Source organism: Triticum urartu, chromosome 1A, assembly GCF_056163025.1.
Source record: "Triticum urartu cultivar PI428250 chromosome 1A, HENAU_Tu73, whole genome shotgun sequence".
Classification (NCBI taxonomy): Eukaryota; Viridiplantae; Streptophyta; class Magnoliopsida; order Poales; family Poaceae; genus Triticum; species Triticum urartu.
In genome coordinates, this window is record NC_141873.1 from 343,137,771 (window position 1) to 343,161,395 (window position 23,625).

A 23,625-nucleotide genomic window follows, 5' to 3' on the forward strand; every position below is an offset into this window, starting at 1 on the left:
AAGAAGAACGGCTTGTCCCTGCCAGAGAGATCGGAGACCGAGTCCAAATGAATCAGGATCTTGCACTAGAGCAAGGTAGGCTCCAACAATGGCGAGGACAGGCCAGGCTCCGGGACAGCAAGCCAACGGAGGGAGGGGATGGCATCCGGGTCCGCCGTCCAAGCCGACAACTTGAACGCAGACAAGTCATGGCGAGCGCTGGTCTCCGGCTCCACCATATCCACCAGGCAAGACGAACCTAGCAGATCTTCTGCAAACTCCCTTTCCCAAGCATGAGGAGGGATTCCTTCGAGAACCAGAGACACCTTGAAGCTGAGCATGGAGTGGACGGCCTGCGCTTGGCGATTCCAGTGCCGGAAGTAGAGCCACACGCCATTGAACTCGACGAACGGCTTGGCCGCCACCAGGTTTCGATGGTCCTGGCGCGCGAAGACGATCAGGAAATCCTCTGGCCGGTAGCAATGGACGGAGAGCCACTCCAGACCGATGCCGACCACAGCTCCCAGCACCTAAACGACGAATTCGGGGGAGATGTCGTGCCTCGCCCCGCCAATGTAGGCCACCATTGCGAATTGCAGCCTCCTCTCTAGGCCGCCCATTCTCGGCGAGCGGCGGACGACGCAAAGCTCCTAAGGGATGAACTGCTCACGCTCCGGGGACTCAAGACACGGCGCAAAGATGCGCGACCATGCCATGGGCACAGCTTGCGGGGGAGGTGGGAGGCGGCGGAGGGACTCTCGACGGCTCGCCCGCCGAGCCAGAGCGCGTGACCTTGGCCGCCGCAGATCGCCTGAGCTCCTCCTCCGGCGATGGACTCCTGGGTCTCTTGCAGTCCTTGGATTCGTGGCCCGGTAGCTTGCATCGAAAACATACCACTTGGTTGGTGCAATCGTTCTTGAAGTGCCCTTCTTCGAAGCACTTGAAGCAGAGGCCCGCCATCTCCGGCGAGACAGCACGGCGCGTTCTGAGCAGAGGCGCACCCTTGGATGCTCCAGCATCATTAGCGCGGCGGCACCTCCATTGCTCCTTCCCAGAGGGACGAGGTTGCTCCCAACCTGGCGCTGTCTCCAACGATAGGGCGCCAGCCGCGGGCTCGCCGCCGACCGGCCCCTGCGTGTCCGAGGCCTCAGAGGAGGAGGAAAGGCCGAGGCCAGACACCACCGGCCGCTCGCCAGCGCGACGGAAGGAGGAGGTGAGCGAGCGCGGACTGCTCGACATGCCGGAGCAACGCAGCGACGTGGAAAGGGTTGGTGGACGCCGGGACCGGAGTGGCCGCCGGCGGGGGGAGGAGCGCTTGGGGCGACGCAGCCCAAAGCGCGAGGGTGGACGCCGCCGCCAGAGTGGCGAACGGCGGGGAGGTGGGTTGGAGCGGAGCGCTCAGGACAGAAAGATTTTGGGATCCAGATCGCGATGTGTGGATAGGTCTCAATCAAGTGGCATAGCATTTTTTTAAATCACAGGTGTCCACATAAATTTTTATAAATATACATTGACTAGAACTTGGTTAAGTCTCAAGAGATTTAGCAATCCCTTATATCTATTTTCTTTAAATAATCAATCTATTCATCAAATATCAAAATAGTACAAAAAATAGGACAAGGGTTTACGGCACGCAAGTGCGGGGCACTCAGGTCCTGGTGCCAGCTTTTTTTTTGGCTTCCGGTTTTAGTTTTATATATTTTAAATGATTTTTTAATTAAGATCTATTTTCATATTCGTGTTTCTCGCAATCAGCACTTTCAAATAAGATTCATTCTAAATATATTTTGACGACTTTTGAAAAAAAAAGTTAAGTTTCAATGTTTGAAACTTAGTACGAGTGACTGATAAAAATCAATTGTTTTGTGTCTACGTCCGATATAAAAAATTGTTTCAAATTATATCTTAAACTTGTTGAAACTAGGCATCTTCTATGCAAAATTGGTAAGTTTCACCGTTGAAACTTAAATATTTTTAGAAATTTTCTCTTTTATAGTGCCCTCGTGCCGGATTCAGCTACTCCGTGAATCGCGAGAAAATCGAGCGGACGGTGGGGCTTTGCAGTTGAGTGCCCTACACTTACGTGCCCATGCAAATTTCCGACAAAAAAAATATCAAAATTAAAAATTACATTCAGGTTCTTATACCATCTAATGACAACTACAACACTGGAGCGAACTGAAGGAACGGCGCCGTCATCACCCCTCCATTGTCGGAGGCAGGAACATCTTGTTCTAGTAGACAATCGGAAAGTTGACGTGCTAAGATAGGACCAGTGCACCAGAGCAACAACCGCTGCGGACGAAAAGAAGCGTAGATCGAAAGGATCCAATCTGTATACACACGAATGTAGACGCACGAAGATCATATCCAAGTGGATCCACCGAAGACCAACACCGACCTAATCCTTGAGACCCGTCGAAGATAAATCTCCACACACACCTTTCGACGATGCTAGAAGCACCATCGGAACGGGAGCTAGGTGGAAAGAATCCTATTCCATCTTCAGAAAGCCATTATCGTCATAGCTTCCTAAGCAGGACACAAACCCTACCAAAACTAAAAAATACATCTAGAAAGAGAGCTCTCTCGCCGGCAAAAACTAGGATCTACGGCATCTTCATGGCTCTAAGGCCACATGAGATGCGACAGACCGGCGGCTACGCGGTAGGAGGCAGCAAAAACCCTAGCAATGGTTGCTCTCATGGTTGGAGCGAAGACATCTTCTATATCTAAATAACTAGTCCCATTAAATATTTATCTCAACATGCAAGCATGCCATATCATCACACAACATGTATTGATGTATGAGAAATGGCTTATCCTCACTACCATATGTCTCTCACCATGCAATCATGTTCACTTCACTATAAACATGCAGGAGTATGAAAAAAGATCAATCTCGACATGAAAAGAAAATGTAGGGATGGAATCTGAAACGTGGCTGAGCACCGTTGTGCAAGAAAACACAGGTCATGCACGAGAGCGTGAGCACATGCTGGGGAGAAAAGTCGTCGGCACAAGCATCATGGATGACGCATCGATCTTTTATATATTCCGCACTCCACACTAACCACAGAATCCCACGGAACCTTCAGGCACACCCACGGCAGAAAATGGCCAACGGAGGAGACGAGCTGAAGCTGCTGGGCATGTGGGCGAGCCCATACGTGGTCAGGGTGCAGCTCGCGCTCCACCTCAAGGGCGTGAGCTACGAGTACGTCGAGGAGGACCTCGCCAGCAAGAGCGAGCTCTTCCTCCGCTCCAACCCGGTGCACAAGACGGTCCCGATCCTCATCCACAACGGCAAGCCCGTCTGCGAGTCCCAGGTCATCCTCCAGTACATCGACGAGGCCTTCGCCGGCGTCGGCCCGCCCCTCCTCCCCGCCGACCCCTACGAGCGCGCCGTCGCGCGATTCTGGGCCGCCTACGTCGAGGACAAGCTGCTGGCGCCGTGGGGGAAGGTGTTCAGGGTGAAGACCGACGAGGAGAGGGCCGAGTGGACGAGGCAGACGGCGGCGGCGCTGGGTCCTCTGGAGGATGGCCTCAGGGAGTGCTCCAAGGGGAAGGGCTTCTTCGGCGGCGACTGCGTCGGGTACGTTGACGTCCTGCTCGGCAGCATGGTGCCGTGGGTGCGCGCCACCGAGAGGCTCTCCGGCGACAAGTTAATAGACGCCGGCAAGGCCCCGCTGCTGGCGGCATGGATGGAGCGCATTAGCGAGCTCGACGCCGCCAAGGCGGTCTTCCAGGACGTGGACAGGGTGGTTGAGTACGCCGGGGCAATACAGGCCCGGCTTTCCGCCGCGGCTGCTGCAAGCACCCAATAAAGCGGCATGGTGACATGGTGGGTGGGTGGTGCATGCAAGGAGAAAATGGCCAAGTGTGGAATTAGCTGGAATTACTAAAATGGCCACGTTTCTGTTTCTTTTTCTCGAATAATAATGGCGACGTTTCTCAGGAACACATCACATGCAAGCATGCGGTATTATCAGTTTGAAAACATGTGTGGTCGTTGTGACAGCTCCTCCTCTGTTTTTCAAGGCACATTTACATTTCTGTCCTTGGCTTTGTCACATTAATGGGGTTTGTTTTTTGGGTTTTAGGTTACTCAATTTTGCCATTGAAAGATTATATGTTTTTACAATTTTGTCTTTTCGTCATGGTTTCGTCCGGTGAAATGCCCTTGACCATTTCCTTGCTCTAAAATACCTAGGTGTATGTGCTGAAACAATGTGAAAAAAGATTCACTAAATTATACATGTACTCAATACTATATGGAAAAAAAATTAAGCTCAGTTGGACCAAAGGTTTGGGAGATATTGATAGTTTTACTTGCCCGACGGTCATGTTTAGTATTTTGTCACGCGTGCACTTACAAGCGAGGCCCAACCTTTAAAAATTACATCAGCGTACCTCAATATTGAAATAGACCTAGCCGCAATGACTTACACCAATATGTTATGTGGTATTTCGGTTTATGCAATTCCCTCTCTTAGAACTAACGCGTCCTCTGATTTTCTATCAGAAGCCCTTGTCGAGTCACCCCCTCGTCGGCGGCCGCTCGGAATCCTTTTGAGAAAGAGAGATATATTATCTTTTTTTATTGGTGTGTTCCATATGTGTGACTTGGCTTCGGAGAGAGATGGTCTATTTTAATTCTTTTCTTTTTTTGGGGGCGGGTCCGAAGTGTAAGGGGCATAACCCATCTTACAGTTATCAAGGATATTCTAGGCCAAGGAAATGGTCGACAACCGGACAGAATTGATACTGGGCACCAAAAGCATAATAGCACATCGGTTCTCAGGAGGCAAAACATAGTCTTGAAAATCTAGATGGCATGATTTGAACCATCTAACTTCAGTTACTAGGTAGGTGGACAGATTTGAACCTAGATGACATGAATGAAAACATAACTCACTTGTCATTGCGCTAGGAGGCTCCCTCCAACATAAGTTATTTAACATATGATACACTCTTATACCCTCACAAAGCATTGTTGTTTAGAGCAAGTGTTCAGTGCGTGCGGAGACTTGATGGAAACTAAACTCCCAAATACATATATACGTACATAAGTGATCAGCTTGATTTCGCTATGCTTGGGTAGTCGATACTCGGTCGCATTGGTCTGAAGCGTTTCACTTGGCACTCGCTGCCGCCGCAGCAACAGCAACACGATAAGCCTGGCGCTTCTTAGCATACTCCATCACCACGTCTGTGTCAGGTACCACCTCCTTCGCCGCATCGGTCTCAGTGAACCGTTTCGCCCAGGTCGCTAAGAGCGGAGTCTTGCCGGCGTCGAGGAACACCACGCCGAACATCTTACACTGCGCCTTGAGCCAGTGCAAGTGGCATCCTACTGCGAGGTCAAGGTACCCGATGGAGTCCCCGGCGAAGAAGCCCTTTCCGTTGGAATGCTTGGCAAATGCCTCCTCAAGTTGCTCTAGCACCGCAAGCGTCTCGCTAACCTTCTCCATCCTCTCCACCTCCGTCACTGCTTTATTAACACCGACATAAGCGGAGAATAGCTACAAGGAAGACCGTGTGACAATTTGTCAGCATAGGTGAGGAAGACACAAACCTTGTCGTCGACGTAGGTAGAATTGAGAAGACAAGGAAGACTGAACAGAGGTATGAGAACACGCAAACCTTGTCGTCGACGTAGGCGGCCCAGAAGCGGGCGGTGGCGCGCTCGTAGGGGTCGACAGGGAGGATCGACGGCCCCATGGCGGCCCAGACTTCGTCGATGTACTGCACGATGACCGAAGAATCGAGTACGGTCTTGCCATCGTGGATGAGTACGGGCACCTTCTTCTCCACCGGGTTGGACTTGAGGAGGAGCTCACTCTTGTTGAAGAGGTCCTGTTTGATATACTCGTAGCTCAAGCCCTTCATGTGGAGCGCCATGCGAACACGAACTACGAATGGGCTCACCGACAAGCCTAGCAACTTCAGGTCTCCTTGAGCTGCCATTGTTGTCTTCCGTCTCTCTGTTCTTCCGTGGTTCAATGTGCTGAAATCAATGCGAGAACAACATCGTTTTTGGATGTTTATATAGCGGGTAGTATTCCTAGAAGGAAATGGGAAGTTGCAGGCTTGCAGCCATGGGAAGCGTACTTGATTACTTGTGTGTCTACTATTTGCATCACCGGTGACGTATCATGCATTTGAACGTAGCAATTGGTCAACACTTCTCCACGGAATTGTGTGAGAGAAGTTGGTGATTGCATGTCACTAATTTTCACTTTTCTTCTGCGAACGGACTCACCACCCGTCGCTAACCAGCTTCACATCTGCGATTAGCCATTGTTCTCACCCTGTGTTTCTATGGACAAACCGACAGGGCCGGCAACAAGCTGCAGAGCCAAGCCATCCACGCGTGCGAGAAGAATCTCGAGGTGCACCGAAATGCTGAGCGTAAACAATATGTCACCGTCATCTCATGGAAAAAAGGTGGACTAACTAGTGTACTTTGACTGCCAACCGCGTCACTGATGACGCACGGAGGTATACAAACAAATGTGAAGAATACGGCGTCTATCAGTGTTGCACTGATAGAGCAGGGGAGAAAAAAAAAGACGGCGAACGAAACAATGGCAGCCGAAGGAGGTCTGAAGCTGCTCGGCTTGACGGTGAGCCCGTTCGTGATCCGTGTACGCATGGCGCTGCAGATGAAAGGCGTCGGCTACGAGTACGTGGAGCAGGACCTGTTCACCAAGGGCGAGCTCCTCCGCAAGTCCAACCCGGTGCACATGAAGGTCCCGGTGCTCATCCACGACGGCAGACCCGTCTGCGAGTCGCTGGCCATCGTGCAGTACGTCGACGAGGCCTGGGCGGCCGCGGGCCCCTCGATCCTCCCCGCCGACCCCTACGACCGCGCCGCCGCTCGCTTCTGGGCCGCCTACGCCGACAGCAAGGTGCTCGCGCGTGTGTTGTTGCCCCAACTTTTCCTGCCGTGGTGTTTTGAGCTTGAGCCGGGTTTCATGGCCGTGGTGGTGTCTTGCAGCTCTTGCCGGCGTGGGTAGGCATCATGTGGGCGGCGACGGAGGAGGAGAGGGCGGAGAAGGTCGGCGACACGCTCGCGGCTATCGGCCAGTTGGAGGAGGCGTTCGGGACGTGCTCGAACGGTGAGGCCTTCTTCGCCGGCGACTCCGTCGGGTACCTAGATCTCGTCGTCGGCTCGCAGTTGCTCTGGTTCGAGGTGCTGCGGAAGATGTTCGGCGTCGTGGTCGTTGAGGTCGGCAGGGCTCCGCTCTTGGCCGCGTGGGTGGAGCGGTTTGGGGAGACTGATACGGCCAAGGAGGTGGTGCCGGACGTTGACACGGCGGTGGAGTACCTCAAGAAGCTTCAGTCTCGTCGGGCTGGTTCCACGGTTGCCCAGCTGCTGTCGTGACAAAATTACATGTCAGTTAGCAAGTATATACAGCGATTTTTCTGTTTAGGCCAGCTCTATAATCATGTCTTGCAAGGATTCAAAGAATGAACTGGTTTCCCTCCTGACACCACGTAGATACTTCTCCAAAGAGGATGACAAATCGTTTGTAAGAAATCATAAGTACATATATTCTTTGTCATGCATATAGTCCTGACAATACTACGGGGCTATAATGTAGATACAATCATATCTACCGATCGGTGCGGATAAGAGTACGCTCAAGGGATTATACAGGTTTAGGCCCTCAGCGGGAGGTAATACCTTACTTCAATGTTGTGTTTTTGCTCTTGACATAGGTTACAATATGAGAGTTCAACCCTCAGTCCATTGCCCTACTCGACTTATAAACAGTGCGCCAGGAAGGGGTATTGTAACGGGCTGATATAAATGTTATTAATGATCGTCTGCATGACCGACTGTTCGTGGCTATTATTGTTGACAGACTATTATCCCTTCCTCCCCGAGGCGCTCCTGCGGGCGCCCCCTGGAGGAAAACCCTACCGCCGCCCCCGTCGCCCCTTTCGCCTCCCTCACCGCCGCCTGGGGCGTCGCCGGCCAAAGGCCGTGTGGCGTTGGCGGCGCGGGGGGGGGGGGGGGGGGACTCTCTCCCACACACAGTTAGAGACTCTGCAGGGCGTTCCCCTCTGCTTGGTGGCGCCGGGCGTCGGCCCGGTCCTGCCTCGGCTCCTTCTCCCCCTCTCGGCATCCTTCGCTGGCGCCGCCTCCTCCCCTCTGTGGTGGTGGGTGGCGGGGGATGTGGATCTGGGATCCTTTCCCAGATCCGGTGGATGGTGGGGGTTGGTGTTGGCAGCGGTGGCCGACGGCCCAGGCGTGGTGGCGGCGAGTCTCGCGGTCTCTGAGCATCATGGAGGTGCCAGCGGTGGCGGGAGCTTAGCCTGGTGGTGGCGGCAGCCGCGCACGAGAGTTGGATTCCTTCGAACAGATCTGGATGAAAACTTGCTTTCGGCTACTGCTAAGGCCGGCGGTGGCGGCACAATCTGCATCGTTCCCTTCTTGAAGGCATCGCCGTGGAGAAGTTTAAGGCCACTCTCTGCTACCTCCGGGGGAAATCCTAGATCGGATGATCGGATGACGGCGGTGCTCTAGTGCCATTCCTCTCTTTGGGGCGTCATTCTTGGAGATACACACGTGATCAAGGGACCAGAGGATGGATTCTTTGGTGGAGCGGTGCTTCATCTCACTCATTGATTGCGGCGGATCTCGGCGGCATGGCGCTGTGGTGACTCGACGTCCAATGCGTGGAGATGGACTCGCGCAGGAGGGTGACGCGGTATGGCGTCGTGGTGTCGTCGACGGCAGCTAGACCGGGCAAGGTAGATGCAGCAGTACAGTTCTGAAGATGGATTGGTGGCAGGTGGCTGCGGCGGCCTCATACCCGACAGGCATCCTGGTTGAGGAGTACGCCGGACAGGTGGGTGCCCCATACCCGACAGACGTTCTAGATGAGACCTCAGGTCTTAGATGATAGGTTTGGCTGCGAGGTCTGTTTGATATTAGGCCCGGACTATCAGTATCCCTTCATCAATTGAATAGGAGTAGCGACACATATTACCTAGACGGTGGTGTTAGTCTTACTGTTGTATTACTTTGTAAGGTCTTGTGTGAACAATTAATAAAATGGCTACATGCATCGTCTAGATGCAGAGGCCGGAGGCCTTCCTTTTTTAATAATAATAATAAATTATATCATGGTTGATTATTATTTTTCCAAAAAGAGACCCTGTCTTGATGACCATTGATTGTTGGGTCTTGTTGTAGGATCGAAAGTATGTCTAGAGGGGGGGGGGTGATTAGACTACTTGACAAATTAAAAATCTATCCTTTTCCCAATTTTAGTCTTTGGCAGATTTTAGCTATCTTAGCACAAGTCAAGCAATCTTAACACAATTCAAGCAAGCATGCAAAGAGTCTATGAGCAGCGGAGAGTAAAGCATACAACTTGCAAGAATGTAAAGGGAAGAGTTTGGAGAATTCAAACGCAATTGGAGACACAGATGTTTTTGTCGTGGTTCCGATAGGTGGTTGAGGGAGTCCTGGATTAGGGGGTGTCCAGATGGCCGGACTATACCTTCAGCCGGACTCCTGGACTATGAAGATACAAGATTGAAGACTTCGTCCCGTGTCCAGAAGGGACTTTCCTTGGCGTGGAAGGCAAGCTTGGCGATACGGATATGTAGATCTCCTACCATTGTAACCGACTTTGTGTAACCCTAACCCTCTCCAGTGTCTATATAGACCGGAGGGTTTTAGTCCGTAGGACAACATATAGAACAACAATCATACCATAGGCTAGCTTCTAGGGTTTAGCCTCTCCGATCTCGTGGTAGATCTACTCTTGTACTACCCATATCATCAATATTAATCAAGCAGGACGTAGGGTTTTACCTCCATCAAGAGGGCCTGAACCTGGGTAAAACTTCGTGTCCCTTGCCTCCTGTTACCATCCGGCCTAGACGCACAGTTCGGGACCCCCTACCCGAGATCCGCCGGTTTTGACACCGACATTGGTGCTTTCATTGAGAGTTCCTCTGTGTCGTCGCCGTTAGGCTTGATGGCTCCTACGATCATCAATAGCGATGCATTCTAGGGTGAGACCTTCCTCCCTGGACAGATCTTCGTCTTCGGCGGCTTCGCACTGCGGGCCAATTCACTTGGCCATCTGGAGCAGATCGAAAGCTATGCCCCTGGCCGTCAGGTCAGATTTGGAAGTTTAAACTACACGGCTGACATCCGCGGGGACTTGATCCTTGACAGATTCGAGCCACTGCCGAGCGCGCCGCACTGTCACGACGAGCATGATCTAGCTCTGCCGCCGAACAGTGCCCTGAAGGCCGCACCCGCATCGGCTTCGACCCTTAATTCGGAGCCAACTGCGCCGATCGAGGATGGGTGGTTGGACGCCGCCTCGGGGGCTGTGATCCCAATGGTGATCGAGCCAAACACCAGCCCCGCACTCCGCGAGACCCGTGACTCCAAGGAGCCGGACTCCTCTCCGGACTCTGAACCCTCCGCGCCCCTGCCGATCGAATCCGATTGGGCGCCGATCATGGAGTTTACTGCCGCAGACATCTTTCAGCACTCGCCTTTCGGCGATATTCTGAAGACACTAAAGTCTCTCTCTTTATCAGGAGAGCCCTGGCCGGACTACGGTCAGCAAGGTCGGGATACGGATGATGAAGAAATTCAAAGCCCACCCACCACCCACTTTGTAGCCACTTTCGACGATTTAACCGACATGCTCGACTTCGACTCTGAAGACATCGACGGTATGGACGCCAATGAAGGAGACGATGAAAAACCAGCGCCTATTGGACCCTGGAAAGCCACCTCGTCATATGACGTATACATGGTGGACACACCAAAAGATGACGACGAGGAGCGGAAGGACGCACCGAAGGCTTGTTCCCTCGAGAAGCAGTCAAAGCGGCGACGCAAGCGCCGCCCCAAATCCCGCCTCGACAGAAATAACAATCACACAAACCTAGCGCTGGAGCAGGGCGAACCGCTGCCGGACAGCGGCAATCCGGATAATCAAACCGAACAAACAAATTCTATCAAGGATAATGGTCCGGACGACATAACGTCGGACAGGCACCCGGAGCAGCAGAATGCCCGTAAAAGGCTTGTTGCCACCGCGAGGAGTCTTAAACAACAGAAGCAAAGGCTCAAGGCTGTGCAAGACACACTCCAAATCAGATGGAGTAAAATACTCAACACAGCAGCGAGGTACGGCGACAATCGCCCCTCCAAGAGCTACCCAAAGCGGAAGCTACTACCTGAATTCGATGAGGAGGCCTCAGACCCCCCCACAACCAAATATCAAAGCAGCCACCTGGCCGGATAAACGACCCCTCTACCAACACAGAGCGGCATACAACGCCACTCACAATACAACACGCAACCCATGCGAGGGCTCGCACCCAAAGGACGGCGCAGCAAGATCCATCTATGGACCACGCAAGCGCGCCCCATCATACAATGCAACACAACAAACATCCGAACAACGTGGTACACCCAGCTACAGGGGTGCCGCACACCTCTTATGTTTCACCGATGAGGTGCTGGACCATGAATTTCCGGAGGGATTCAAACCCGTAAACATTGAGACATACGACGGAACAACAGACCCTGGGGTCTGGATTGAGGACTACATCCTTCATATCCATATGGCTCGAGGAGATGATCTCCACGCCATCAAGTACTTACCCCTCAAGCTCAAAGGGCCAGCTCGTCACTGGCTTAAAGGCCTCTCCGAAAGCTCCATTGGAAGTTGGGAAGAGCTTGAAGACGCCTTTCGGGCAAATTTTCAAGGGACTTATGTCCGACCTCCGGATGCAGATGATTTGAGTCATATAACTCAACAGCCGGAGAGTCAGCCCGAAAGCTTTGGAACAGGTTTCTTACTAAAAAGAACCAGATTGTCGACTGTCCGGACGCCGAAGCCTTGGCAGCTTTTAAGCATAGCGTCCGTGACGAATGGCTCGCCAGACACCTTGGCCAAAATAAGCCGAGAACGATGGCCGCATTAACAAGCCTCATGACCCGCTTCTGCGCGGGTGAGGACAGCTGGCTAGCCAGATGCAGCACCAGCGACCCCAGTACATCTGAAGTTGGAGATGGAAATGGGAAATCACGGCGCAACAGCAATAACAAATGCCGGAATAAAGAAGACAGCATGAAGGGCACGGCAGTAAACGCCGGATTCAAAAGCTCTCGGCCAGGTCAGCAAAAGCCGCCCTCTAAAGGCACCAGGGATGAACTGTCCAGTCTCAACAAAATTCTGGACCAAGTATGTCAGATCCATAGTACCCCTGGTAAACCTGCTAATCATACCCACAGAGAATGTTGGGTCTTCAAGCAGTCCGGCAAGCTCAACGCCGTACACAAGGGGGAGGATACACCAAGTGAAGACGAGGACGAGCCTCCCAAGCAAGACACTGGGGAACAAAAGAAATTTCCACCAGAAGTCAAAACAGTAAACGTGTTACACGTGATCAAGGGAAAAAACAACGCGACACTCCCAGGAAAATATACCCAAGTGCCAGTCAGCGCGAAGTCCTGCCACTGGTCGTCTCAACCGATCACTTTCAACCATCGCGATTACTCAGCAAGTATCCGACACGCAGGATGGGCTGCCCTGGTATTAGACCCAGTAATTGGCGGATATCACTTCACACGAGTCTTGATGGACGGTGGTAGCAATCTAAACCTAATATATCAGGATACAATCCGCGGGATGGGGTTAGACCCAACAAACATTCGCCATAGCAATACTACCTTTAAAGGAGTAACGCCAGGCCCAGTGGCTCGTTGTACGGGCTCCCTCCTACTACAAGTTATATTCGGCTCCACTGATAACTTCTGTCGCGAGCATTTAACCTTCCACATCGCTCCGTTCCAAATTGGCTATCAAGCACTGTTCGGACGCGAAGCTTTCGCTCGCTTTAATGCAATACCACACTACGCCTCCCTCACACTCAAGATGCCCGGTCCACGTGGCATCATCCTGGTTGAGGAGTACGCCGGACAGGTGGGTGCACCATACCCGGTAGACGTTCTAGATGAGACCTCAAGTCTTAGATGATAGGTTTGGCTGCGAGGTCTGTTTGATATTAGGCCCGGACTATCAGCATCCCTTCATCAATTGAATAGGAGTAGCGACACATATTACCTAGACGGTGGTTTTAGTCTTACTGTTGTATTACTTTGTAAGGTCTCGTGTGAACAATTAATAAAATGGCTACATGCATCGTCTAGATGCAGAGGCCGGAGGCCTTCCTTTTTTAATAATAATAATAAATTATATCATGGTTGATTATTATTTTTCCAAAAAGAGGCCCTGTCTTGATGACCATTGATTGTTGGGTCTTGTTGTAGGATCGAAAGTATGTCTAGAGGGGGGGGGTGATTAGACTAATTGACCAATTAAAAATCTATCCTTTTCCCAATTTTAGTCTTTGGCAGATTTTAGCTATCTTAGCACAAGTCAAGCAATCTTAACACAATTCAAGCAAGCATGCAAAGAGTCTATGAGCAGCGGAGAGTAAAGCATACAACTTGCAAGAATGTAAAGGGAAGGGTTTGGAGAATTCAAACGCAATTGGAGACACAGATGTTTTTGTCATGGTTCCGATAGGTGGTTGAGGGAGTCCTGGATTAGGGGGTGTCCGGATGGCCGGACTATACCTTCAGCCGGACTCCTGGACTATGAAGATACAAGATTGAAGACTTCGTCCCGTGTCCGGAAGGGACTTTCCTTGGCGTGGAAGGCAAGCTTGGCGATACGGATATGTAGATCTCCTACCATTGTAAACGACTTTGTGTAACCCTAACCCTCTCCGGTGTCTATATAAACCAGAGGGTTTTAGTCCGTAGGACAACATATAGAACAACAATCATACCATAGGCTAGCTTCTAGGGTTTAGCCTCTCTGATCTCGTGGTAGATCTACTCTTGTACTACCCATATCATCAATATTAATCAAGCAGGACGTAGGGTTTTACCTCCATCAAGAGGGCCCAAACCTAGGTAAAACTTCGTGTCCCTTGCCTCCTGTTACCATCCGGCCTAGACGCACAGTTCGGGACCCCCTACCCGAGATCCGCCGGTTTTGACACCGACATTGGTGCTTTCATTGAGAGTTCCTCTATGTCGTCGCCGTTAGGCTTGATGGCTCCTACGATCATCAATAGCGATGCAGTCCAGGGTGAGACCTTCCTCCCCGGACAGATCTTCGTCTTCGGCGGCTTTGCACTGCGGGCCAATTCACTTGGCCATCTGGAGCAGATCGAAAGCTATGCCCCTGGCCGTCAGGTCAGATTTGGAAGTTTAAACTACACGGCTGACATCCGCGGGGACTTGATCCTTGACAGATTCGAGCCACTGCCGAGCGCGCCGCACTGTCACGACGAGCATGATCTAGCTCTGCCGCCGAACAGTGCCCTGAAGGCCGCACCCGCATCGGCTTCGACCCTTAATTCGGAGCCAACTGCGCCGATCGAGGATGGGTGGTTGGACGCCGCCTCGGGGGCTGCGATCCCAATGGTGATCGAGCCAAACACCAGCCCCGCACTCCGCGAGACCCGTGACTCCAAGGAGCCGGACTCCTCTCCGGACTCTGAACCCTCCGCGCCCCTGCCGATCGAATCCGATTGGGCGCCGATCATGGAGTTTACTGCCGCGGACATCTTTCAGCACTCGCCTTTCGGTGATATTCTGAAGACACTAAAGTCTCTCTCTTTATCAGGAGAGCCCTGGCCGGACTACGGTCAGCAAGGTCGGGATACGGATGATGAAGAAATTCAAAGCCCATCCACCACCCACTTTGTAGCCACTATCGACGATTTAACCGACATGCTCGACTTCGACTCTGAAGACATCGACGGTATGGACGCCGATGAAGGAGACGATGAAGAACCAGCGCCTATTGGGCCCTGGAAAGCCACCTCGTCATATGACGTATACATGGTGGACACACCAAAAGATGACGACGAGGAGCGGAAGGACGCATCGAAGGCTTGTTCCCTCGAGAAGCAGTCAAAGCGGTGACGCAAGCGCCGCCCCAAATCCCGCCTCGATAGAAATAACGATCACACAGACCCAGCGCTGGAGTAGGGCGAATCGCTGCCGGACAGCGGCAATCCGGATAATCAAACCAAACAAACAAATTCTATCAAGGATAATGGTCCGGACGACATAACGCCGGACAGCCACCTGGAGCAGCAGAATGCCCGTAAAAGGCTTGTTGCCACCGCGAGGAGTCTTAAAAAGCAGAAGCAAAGGCTCAAGGCTGCGCAAGACACACTCCAAATCAGATGGAGTAAAATACTCAACACAGCAGCGAGGTACGGCGACAATCGCCCCTCCAAGAGCTACCCAAAGCGGAAGCTACTACCTGAATTCGATGAGGAGGCCTCAGACCCCCCCACAACCAAATATCAAAGCAGCCACCTGGCCGGATAAACGACCCCTCTACCAACACAGAGCGGCATACAACGCCACTCACAATACAACACGCAACCCATGCGAGGGCTCGCACCCAAAGGACGGCGCAGCAAGATCCATCTATGGACCACGCAAGCGCGCCCCATCATACAATGCAACACAACAAACATCCGAACAACGTGGTACACCCAGCTACAGGGGTGCCGCACACCTCTTATGTTTCACCGATGAGGTGCTGGACCATGAATTTCCGGAGGGATTCAAACCCGTAAACATTGAGACATACGACGGAACAACAGACCCTGGGGTCTGGATTGAGGACTACATCCTTCATATCCATATGGCTCGAGGAGATGATCTCCACGCCATCAAGTACTTACCCCTCAAGCTCAAAGGGCCAGCTCGTCACTGGCTTAAAGGCCTCTCCGAAAGCTCCATTGGAAGTTGGGAAGAGCTTGAAGACGCCTTTCGGGCAAATTTTCAAGGGACTTATGTCCGACCTCCGGATGCGGACGATTTGAGTCATATAACTCAACAGCCTGGAGAGTCAGCCCGAAAGCTTTGGAACAGGTTTCTTACTAAAAAGAACCAGATTGTCGACTGTCCAGACGCTGAAGCCTTGGCAGCTTTTAAGCATAGCGTCCGTGACGAATGGCTCGCCAGACACCTCGGCCAAAATAAGCCGAGAACGATGGCCGCATTAACAAGCCTCATGACCCGCTTCTGCACGGGTGAGGACAGCTGGCTAGCCAGATGCAGCACCAGCGACCCCAGTACATCTGAAATTAGAGATGGAAATGGGAAATCATGGTGCAACAGCAATAACAATTGCCGGAATAAAGAAGACAACACGAAGGGCACGGCAGTAAACGCCGGATTCAAAAGCTCTCGGCCAGGTCAGCAAAAGCCGCCCTCTAAAGGCACCAGGGATGAACTGTCCAGCCTCAACAAAATTCTGTACCAAGTATGTCAGATCCATAGTACCCCTGGTAAACCTGCTAATCATACCCATAGAGAATGTTGGGTCTTCAAGCAGTCCGGCAAGCTCAACGCCGTACACAAGGGGGAGGATACACCAAGTGAAGACGAGGACGAGCCTCCCAAGCAAGACACTGGGGAACAAAAGAAATTTCCACCAGAAGTCAAAATAGTAAACGTGTTACACGTGATCAAGGGAAAAAACAATGCGGCACTCCAGGAAAATATACCCAAGTGCCAGTCACCGCGAAGTCCTGCCACTGGTCTCAACCGATCACTTTTGACCATCGCGATTACTCAGCAAGTATCCGACACGCAGGATGGGCTGCCCTGGTATTAGACCCAGTAATTGGCGGATATCACTTCACACGAGTCTTGATGGACGATGGCAGCAATCTAAACCTAATATATCAGGATACAATCTATGGGATGGGGTTAGACCCAACAAACATTCGCCATAGCAATACTACCTTTAAAGGAGTAACGCCAGGTCCAGGGGCTCGTTGTACGGGCTCCCTCCTACTACAAGTTATATTCGGCTCCCCCGATAAATTCCGTCGCAAGCATTTAACTTTCCACATGGCTTCGTTCCATGCTAGAACAATGCACGTACCTGGACACAAGGGGCTTCTTACAAAGGCCATTATTTAGGCCCGGTTTATACCACAAAGACCGAATACCTTAGGGAGTGTTCGGCGTCACGAGTTTGGCCCTGTATGCATCAGCTCCGAATCATTGTCTTTGGTCAAATGTTGGGTTTGCCCAGCTCCTGTGTTTTGGTACCTTACGTTCCGCTTTACCGGCTAAGGTAGCACCAGGAGAACTACTGCGATTGTGCCCTGGTTCATCCGGACAAGCACCTCAGTAGAGAAAGCCGAAAACTGACTGTCATGATATAGCGTGAGACTGGTCAACCACTCGATGACCTGTTGGAATGTTAGAATTCCTCCGCCTTAATGAAGGGCCGTTTTCCGGCCAGGCTTGTACGCACCCCGGGATCGGGAGAGTGCGGAGCCACCAGGGGCTATCTAGTAGCCCCACTGTCAAACTCCTGTGGCTAAGTGAAAGTGCTAAAGCATTATAGTACGGTTGCCTCGCTCGCTCCGCTATCACCTCCTTAATAGGACCAAGACGTTGGGTTAAGTGTGAACGCGTGTTTTTTGCGAGCACCTCCGCATTATATGCGTGGGGGTTGAAGCCGACGGCTGCAATCTTTTAGGTTATACACATGTATACATAAAACAGCCGCCCATGAGGCATCATATTACTTTCAGGCAAAAGTATAAAAATAGCCTTATAAAAATTTATAAAAGCATTTTGCTTACAATGAGATTACATGTCACTCAAACATAATATTTTTTGAGCACTGGGTCTCTATCAAACGAGCACCCTCAAGAACTTCTTCAAAATAGTGCTCAGCAGCCATTCGGCCTATGGCCGAATCCCGCGCTGCAACAGTGGTAGCATCCATCTCCGCCCAGTATGCTTTAACACGGGCAAAGGCCATCCATGAGCCCTCTATGCACGCCGACCTCTTCATCGCATTAATGCGCGACACCGCGTCAAGGAACTGCTGCACCAAGCTGAAATAGTTGTTCGGTTTTGGCCTTTCCAGCCATAGCTGATCCACAACAGACCTCATGGCGAGTCCGGACAACCTATTCAGTTCGGCCCATTCGGCTAATTGGTCAGTCAATGAAAGCGGACGCTTGGGAGAATGGAATTGTGTCCAAAACAGCTGGTCCACTTCACGGTCCGTCTGACCCTGGAAGTACTTGGCCGCATCGGCAGCGCTCGCCGCCAAATCCATATACACATCCTCTGAACTCCACAGCCGATCCAGAGAGGCATACCGTGGATCTCCGAACTTCCTCCGCAACATAAAGGATTTCCTAGCTACAATATCCCCGGCTTCCCGCAGCTCCTCCTTCTTCGCCCTCATAGCAGAGCGGATGTCTTTTCTCGTCGCAACAGCCTTCTCAAGGTCCGATGCCTTCGCTAGGTTTTCCTTTTCAAGAACCCGGCAATAGTCGGCGGCGGCTTTTAATTCTATGGCCATCTTGGCCATCTTATCTCGGCTCTCGCCATGCGCGGCCTTCTCGGCCTTCAACTCTTCGGTCGCCTTCAAAGTAGCCGCATTACTAAACCTCGCTTGTTCCTTGGCTCGGGCAAGTTCTGCCCGCAAGGCTTCAACAGTGGCAACTCCATCTGCAGTCACAACATATTAAAGACGCTGGCATCATGCTGCTCTTACTATGTGGCGTTTACCAGATAATGACACTTACCCTGTGCCTCGTCAAGCCTTTTGTTAACAAGCTCGATGTTGGCGTCTGCCGCATCCAACTGCCGTTTTAAATGGGCAAACTCGCTAGTCCGGCTAGCCACCGGAGCTTCCATCACCTGCACATAGAGGCAGTATGGTTCTTACTTGGGAATATGATCCTCTATTCGTCGTCGTTTCCGACGACAACCAGAGTCTCAGGGGCTACTATCTACACAGGGCACACCTAGCATGTGCAGGACTATCATACATTATTTTACGTACCTCAAAGCTTGTTAGTAGACTCATAAAAGCTTCATGCAATCCGCTTTCGGCGGACGAGATTCTCTCCATCACCGTATTCATCAGCACACGGTGTTCATTTGAGATGGCCGCTCGCCCCACCAACTCCCTCAGAACATCCGATCGCACACCAGACGGTGCCAGACTCTTTCGTCCGCTCTCTTCGAGAGCCGGACACTGGGAGCTTCGGGGGTCAATGGGATTATATTCTGGCCTCACCGGACTCGGAGAGGCCCTCCGCGACGACACTTCGGGGTCGCCCACTTCCGGAGCGGAGGAGTCCGGAGGAGGCGTTTCGCTCTCCATCATCTCTGGAAGAAGATCCCCCGAAGACGAGCTCATTTGAGAAGGGCTAAGGCCTGAACTACAAAGATATATGCGGTGGTTATTTTCTCAGAACAAAAGGATGGCATACTTGTACTATTAAAGTATTTCAGGTCACTTACGACTCGCTGGAGAATTGATCCCCCCGCGGACTGTGTGCGGCAAAAGCACCCCCCAAGGTAGGACCCTCTTTGGGAGACTTCTCCCGTTTGGATGCTTCGGCTTCCGAATCCCTGGGCACAGTCCTTTTCCTCCTCCGGTCGTCTTCCTTCATGGGGGCGCTGGCTCCCTCGGTTAGAATGGGCAGCGTTGGGGGCCCGCGTCCGCCCATATTATCCTCCCCAGTATCTTCCTTCAAGGGCTCCGGGCAAGGTGCGACCTGGAGCATCTTTTCCAATACCGGATTGTCCAAACCCTCAGGGAGGGGAGCTGAACATCGAATCAACTTCGCCTTTGTCAGCCAGTCCTGGTCAAAAAGCAAACTCTCAGAAATAACTTTGTAACAAATAAGAGATAGTATGTTTGGCCGGAAGATTCCTTACCTGTTCGGCGGCGCGGTTACTGCTCAGGCCCACGTCCTCGGTGATTTCCGGACACTCTACCCGAGGTCCGAAGAATGACTTGTACATCTCCTCATGCGTCATGCCGAGGAAATTTTGAATGACACGCAGTCCCTCGGGATTGGACTCCCACAAGAGAAGGGGCCGGCGTTTGCAAGGCTAGACTTGACGAACCAGCATAACTTGTATTACCGCAACCAAACTAAAATCTCCATTGAAGAGATCTCGAATGCGGCTTTGCAGTATAGGCACGTCCTTGGCTGGATCCCAGCTCAGACCTCTGCTGATCCATGACATCAGTTGTGCTGGAGGGCCCGAGCGGAAAACAGGGGCGGCCGCCCACTTGGCACTTCTAGGAGCCATGATGTAGAACCACTCCTGTTGCCACAATTCAGACACCTCTGGAATGGAACCTTTGGGCCATGGAGCTCCCATCATCTTGCATATTGAGGCACCTCCACACGCTGCATGTTGCCCCTCGATCATCTTCGGCTTTACTTCAAAGGTCTTGAGCCACAGGCCAAAGTGAGGGGTAACCCGGAGGAAGGCCTCACACGCGACAATAAATGTCGTAATATGAAGAAAGGAGTCCGGAGCTAGATCATGGAAATCTAGCCCGTAATAAAACATCAAACCCCTGACGAAAGGATCCAGAGCAAGGCCTAGACCTCGGAGGAAGTGGGAGACGAACACGACGTTCTCATTGGGTTCGGGGGAGGGGACGGCCTGCCCTCGGGCAGGCAGCCGATGCAAAACCTCGGCGGTCAGATATCTGGCCTCCCTCAACTTTTTGATGTCTTCTTCCGTGACGGAGGAAGGCACCCATCGGCCTTGAAGGCTAGATCCGGACATGATTGAAGGTATGGAGCACCTGACCTGAACTTTGGGTGTCTGAGCTTGAGGTGGGGGAAGGATTCGATTGAGCACGGGAGGGGAAAAATAAAAGCCTTGTCCCTTTATAAAGAGGGTGAATATCAAGCATCCTCTCCATGGCCGTTTGGACTTGCCTATAGTCTAGGAGTCCTAGAAGCGGTTGGGTTACCCACGCCCGTATTGATGAGAATCACGGAATAAGGGGACACGATCTCTGCTTTAACAAGACGTGCCAAGGAAACCGCCTCGCATGACGCGCTGAGGTGGGATAATAAAACGATTCGAATAAAGGCCTGGCCGTGGTGCGTCACACTACAGAATACGTCAGCAGATTAGAATTGTGTAAATATTATTCTCTCTATGGACATACGTGGAAACTTATTTTGCAGAGCCGGACACTATCTTTGTGTTCAAAATCTTCTATGAAGTACTTGGAGGAGGAACCCGCCTTGCAATGCCGAAGACAATCTGCGTGCCGGACTCGTCGTCATTGAAGCCTGGTTCAGGGGCTACTGAGGGAGTCCTGGATTAGGGGGTGTCCGGATGGCCGGACTATACCTTCAGCCGGACTCCTGGACTATGAAGATACAAGATTGAAGACTTCGTCCCGTGTCTGGAAGGGACTTTCCTTGGCGTGGAAGGCAAGCTTGGCGATACGGATATGTAGATCTCCAACCATTGTAACCGACTTTGTGTAACCCTAACCCTCTCCGTGTCTATATAAACCGGAGGGTTTTAGTCCGTAGGACAACATATAGAACAACAATCATGCCATAGGCTAGCTTCTAGGGTTTAGCCTCTCTGATCTCGTGGTAGATCTACTCTTGTACTACCCATATCATCAATATTAATCAAGCAGGACGTCGAGTTTTACCTCCATCAAGAGGGCCCGAACCTGGGTAAAACTGCTGGAAATATGCCCTAGAGGCAATAATAAATTAGTTATTATTATATTTCCTTGGTCATGATAATCGTTTATTATCCATGCTAGAATTGTATTGATAGGAAACTCAGATACATGTGTGGATACATAGACAACACCATGTCCCTAGTAAGCCTCTAGTTGACTAGCTCGTTGATCAATAGATGGTTACAGTTTCCTGACCATGGACATTGGATGTCATTGATAACGGGATCACATCATTAGGAGAATGATGTGATGGACAAGACCCAATCCTAAGCATAGCACAAGATCATGTAGTTCGTATGCTAAATCTTTTCTAATGTCAAGTATCATTTCCTTAGACCATGAGATTGTGCAACTCCCGGATACCGTAGGAATGCTTTGGGTGTGCCAAACGTCGCAACGTAACTGGGTGGCTATAAAGGTACATTACAGGTATCTCCGAAAGTGTCTGTTGGGTTGGCACGAATCGAGACTGGGATTTGTCACTCCGTGTAAGCGGAGAGGTATCTCTGGGCCCACTCGGTAGGACATCATCATAATGTGCACAATGTGTTCAAGGAGTTGATCATGGGATGATGTGTTACGGAACGAGTAAAGAGACTTGCCGGTAACGAGATTGAACAAGGTATCGGGATACCGACGATCGAATCTCGGGCAAGTATCGTACCGATAGACAAAGGGAATTGTATACGGGATTAATTAAGTCCTTGACATAGTGGTTCATCCGATGAGATCATCGTGGAACATGTGGGGGCCAACATGGGTATCCAGATCCTGCTGTTGGTTATTGACCGGAGAACGTCTCGGTCATGTCTGCATGTCTCCCGAACCCGTAGGGTCTACACACTTAAGGTTCGATGACGCTAGGGTTATAAAGGAAGTTTGTATGTGGTTACCGAATGTTGTTCGGAGTCCCGGATGAGATCCCGGACGTCACGAGGAGTTCCAGAATGGTCCGGAGGTAAAGATTTATATATGGGAAGTCCTGTTTTGGACACCGGAAGAGTTTCGGGGTTTATCGGTAATGTACCGGGACCACCGGGAGGGTCCCGGGGGTCCACCAAGTGGGGCCACCAACCCCGGAGGCTTGCATGGGCCAATAGTGGTGAGGGACCAGCCCCTTAGTGGGCTGGTGTGCCTCCCACAAGTGCCCATGGCGCCTAAGAGGTGGGAAGGGGGCAAACCCTAAAGGGGATGGGCCTTAGGGCCCATCTAGCTGCGCCTCCCTCTCCCATCCCCTCTTGGCCGCCACCCTTGTTCCCCATCTAGGGCTGCCCCCCCCTAGGGGTGGGAACCCTAGAGGGGGCGCAGCCCCTCCCCTTCCCTATATTTGAGGCCTAGGGCTGCCCATAAGACACGCGATTCGATCTCTTGTTGGTGCAGCCCTGCATCTCTCTCTCCCTCCTCTTCTGTGGTGCTTGGCGAAGCCCTGCAGGATTGCCACGCTCCTCCATCACCACCACGCCGTTGTGCTGCTGCTGGATGGAGTCTTCCTCAACCTCTCCCTCTCTCCTTGCTGGATCAAGGCGTGGGAGACGTCACCGGGCTGTACGTGTGTTGAACGCGGAGGTGCCGTCCGTTCGGCACTTGGTCATCGGTGATTTGAATCACGACGAGTACGACTCCATCAACCCCGTTCACTTGAACGCTTCCGCTTAGCGATCTACAAGGGTATGTAGATGCACTCTCCTTCCCCTCGTTGCTAGTCTCTCCATAGATAGATCTTGGTGACACGTAGGAAAATTTTGAATTTATGCTACGTTACCCAACAGTGGGATCAGAGCTAGGTCTATTGCGTAGATTCTATGCACGAGTAGAACACAAAGTAGTTGTGGGCGTTGATTTTGTTCAATATGCTTGCCATTACTAGTCTTATCTTGATTCGGCGGCATCGTGGGATGAAGCGGCCCGGACCGACCTTACACGTACTCTTACGTGAGACAGGTTCCACCGACTGACATGCACTAGTTGCATAAGGTGGCTAGCGGGTGTCTGTCTCTCCTACTTTAGTCGGATCGGATTCGATGAAAAGGGTCCTTATGAA

General features: G+C 51.7%; 3 protein-coding genes across 3 annotated transcripts; 2 read left to right on the plus strand and 1 right to left on the minus strand.

Annotated features, from left to right (window-relative positions):
* Positions 1–3,042: 3,042 nt before the first annotated feature.
* On the plus strand, positions 3,043–3,999 carry LOC125510194 (putative glutathione S-transferase GSTU6). The gene has a single exon (XM_048675297.2). It carries the CDS (start codon positions 3,096–3,098, stop codon positions 3,804–3,806), a length of 711 nt encoding a protein of 236 aa, XP_048531254.1. The 5' UTR covers positions 3,043–3,095; the 3' UTR covers positions 3,807–3,999.
* An 878-nt stretch (positions 4,000–4,877) lies between these two features.
* Positions 4,878–6,018, minus strand: LOC125510220 (putative glutathione S-transferase GSTU6). Its single transcript, XM_048675326.2, has 2 exons — positions 5,626–6,018; positions 4,878–5,504 (listed from the first exon to the last, which is right to left on the minus strand). The coding sequence occupies exons 1-2, from the start codon at positions 5,947–5,949 to the stop codon at positions 5,115–5,117; spliced, it is 714 nt and encodes a 237-aa protein (XP_048531283.1). The 5' UTR covers positions 5,950–6,018; the 3' UTR covers positions 4,878–5,114.
* A 480-nt stretch (positions 6,019–6,498) lies between these two features.
* On the plus strand, positions 6,499–7,598 carry LOC125510202 (putative glutathione S-transferase GSTU6). Its single transcript, XM_048675303.2, has 2 exons — positions 6,499–6,893; positions 6,983–7,598. The coding sequence occupies exons 1-2, from the start codon at positions 6,570–6,572 to the stop codon at positions 7,367–7,369; spliced, it is 711 nt and encodes a 236-aa protein (XP_048531260.1). The 5' UTR covers positions 6,499–6,569; the 3' UTR covers positions 7,370–7,598.
* Positions 7,599–23,625: the final 16,027 nt, after the last annotated feature.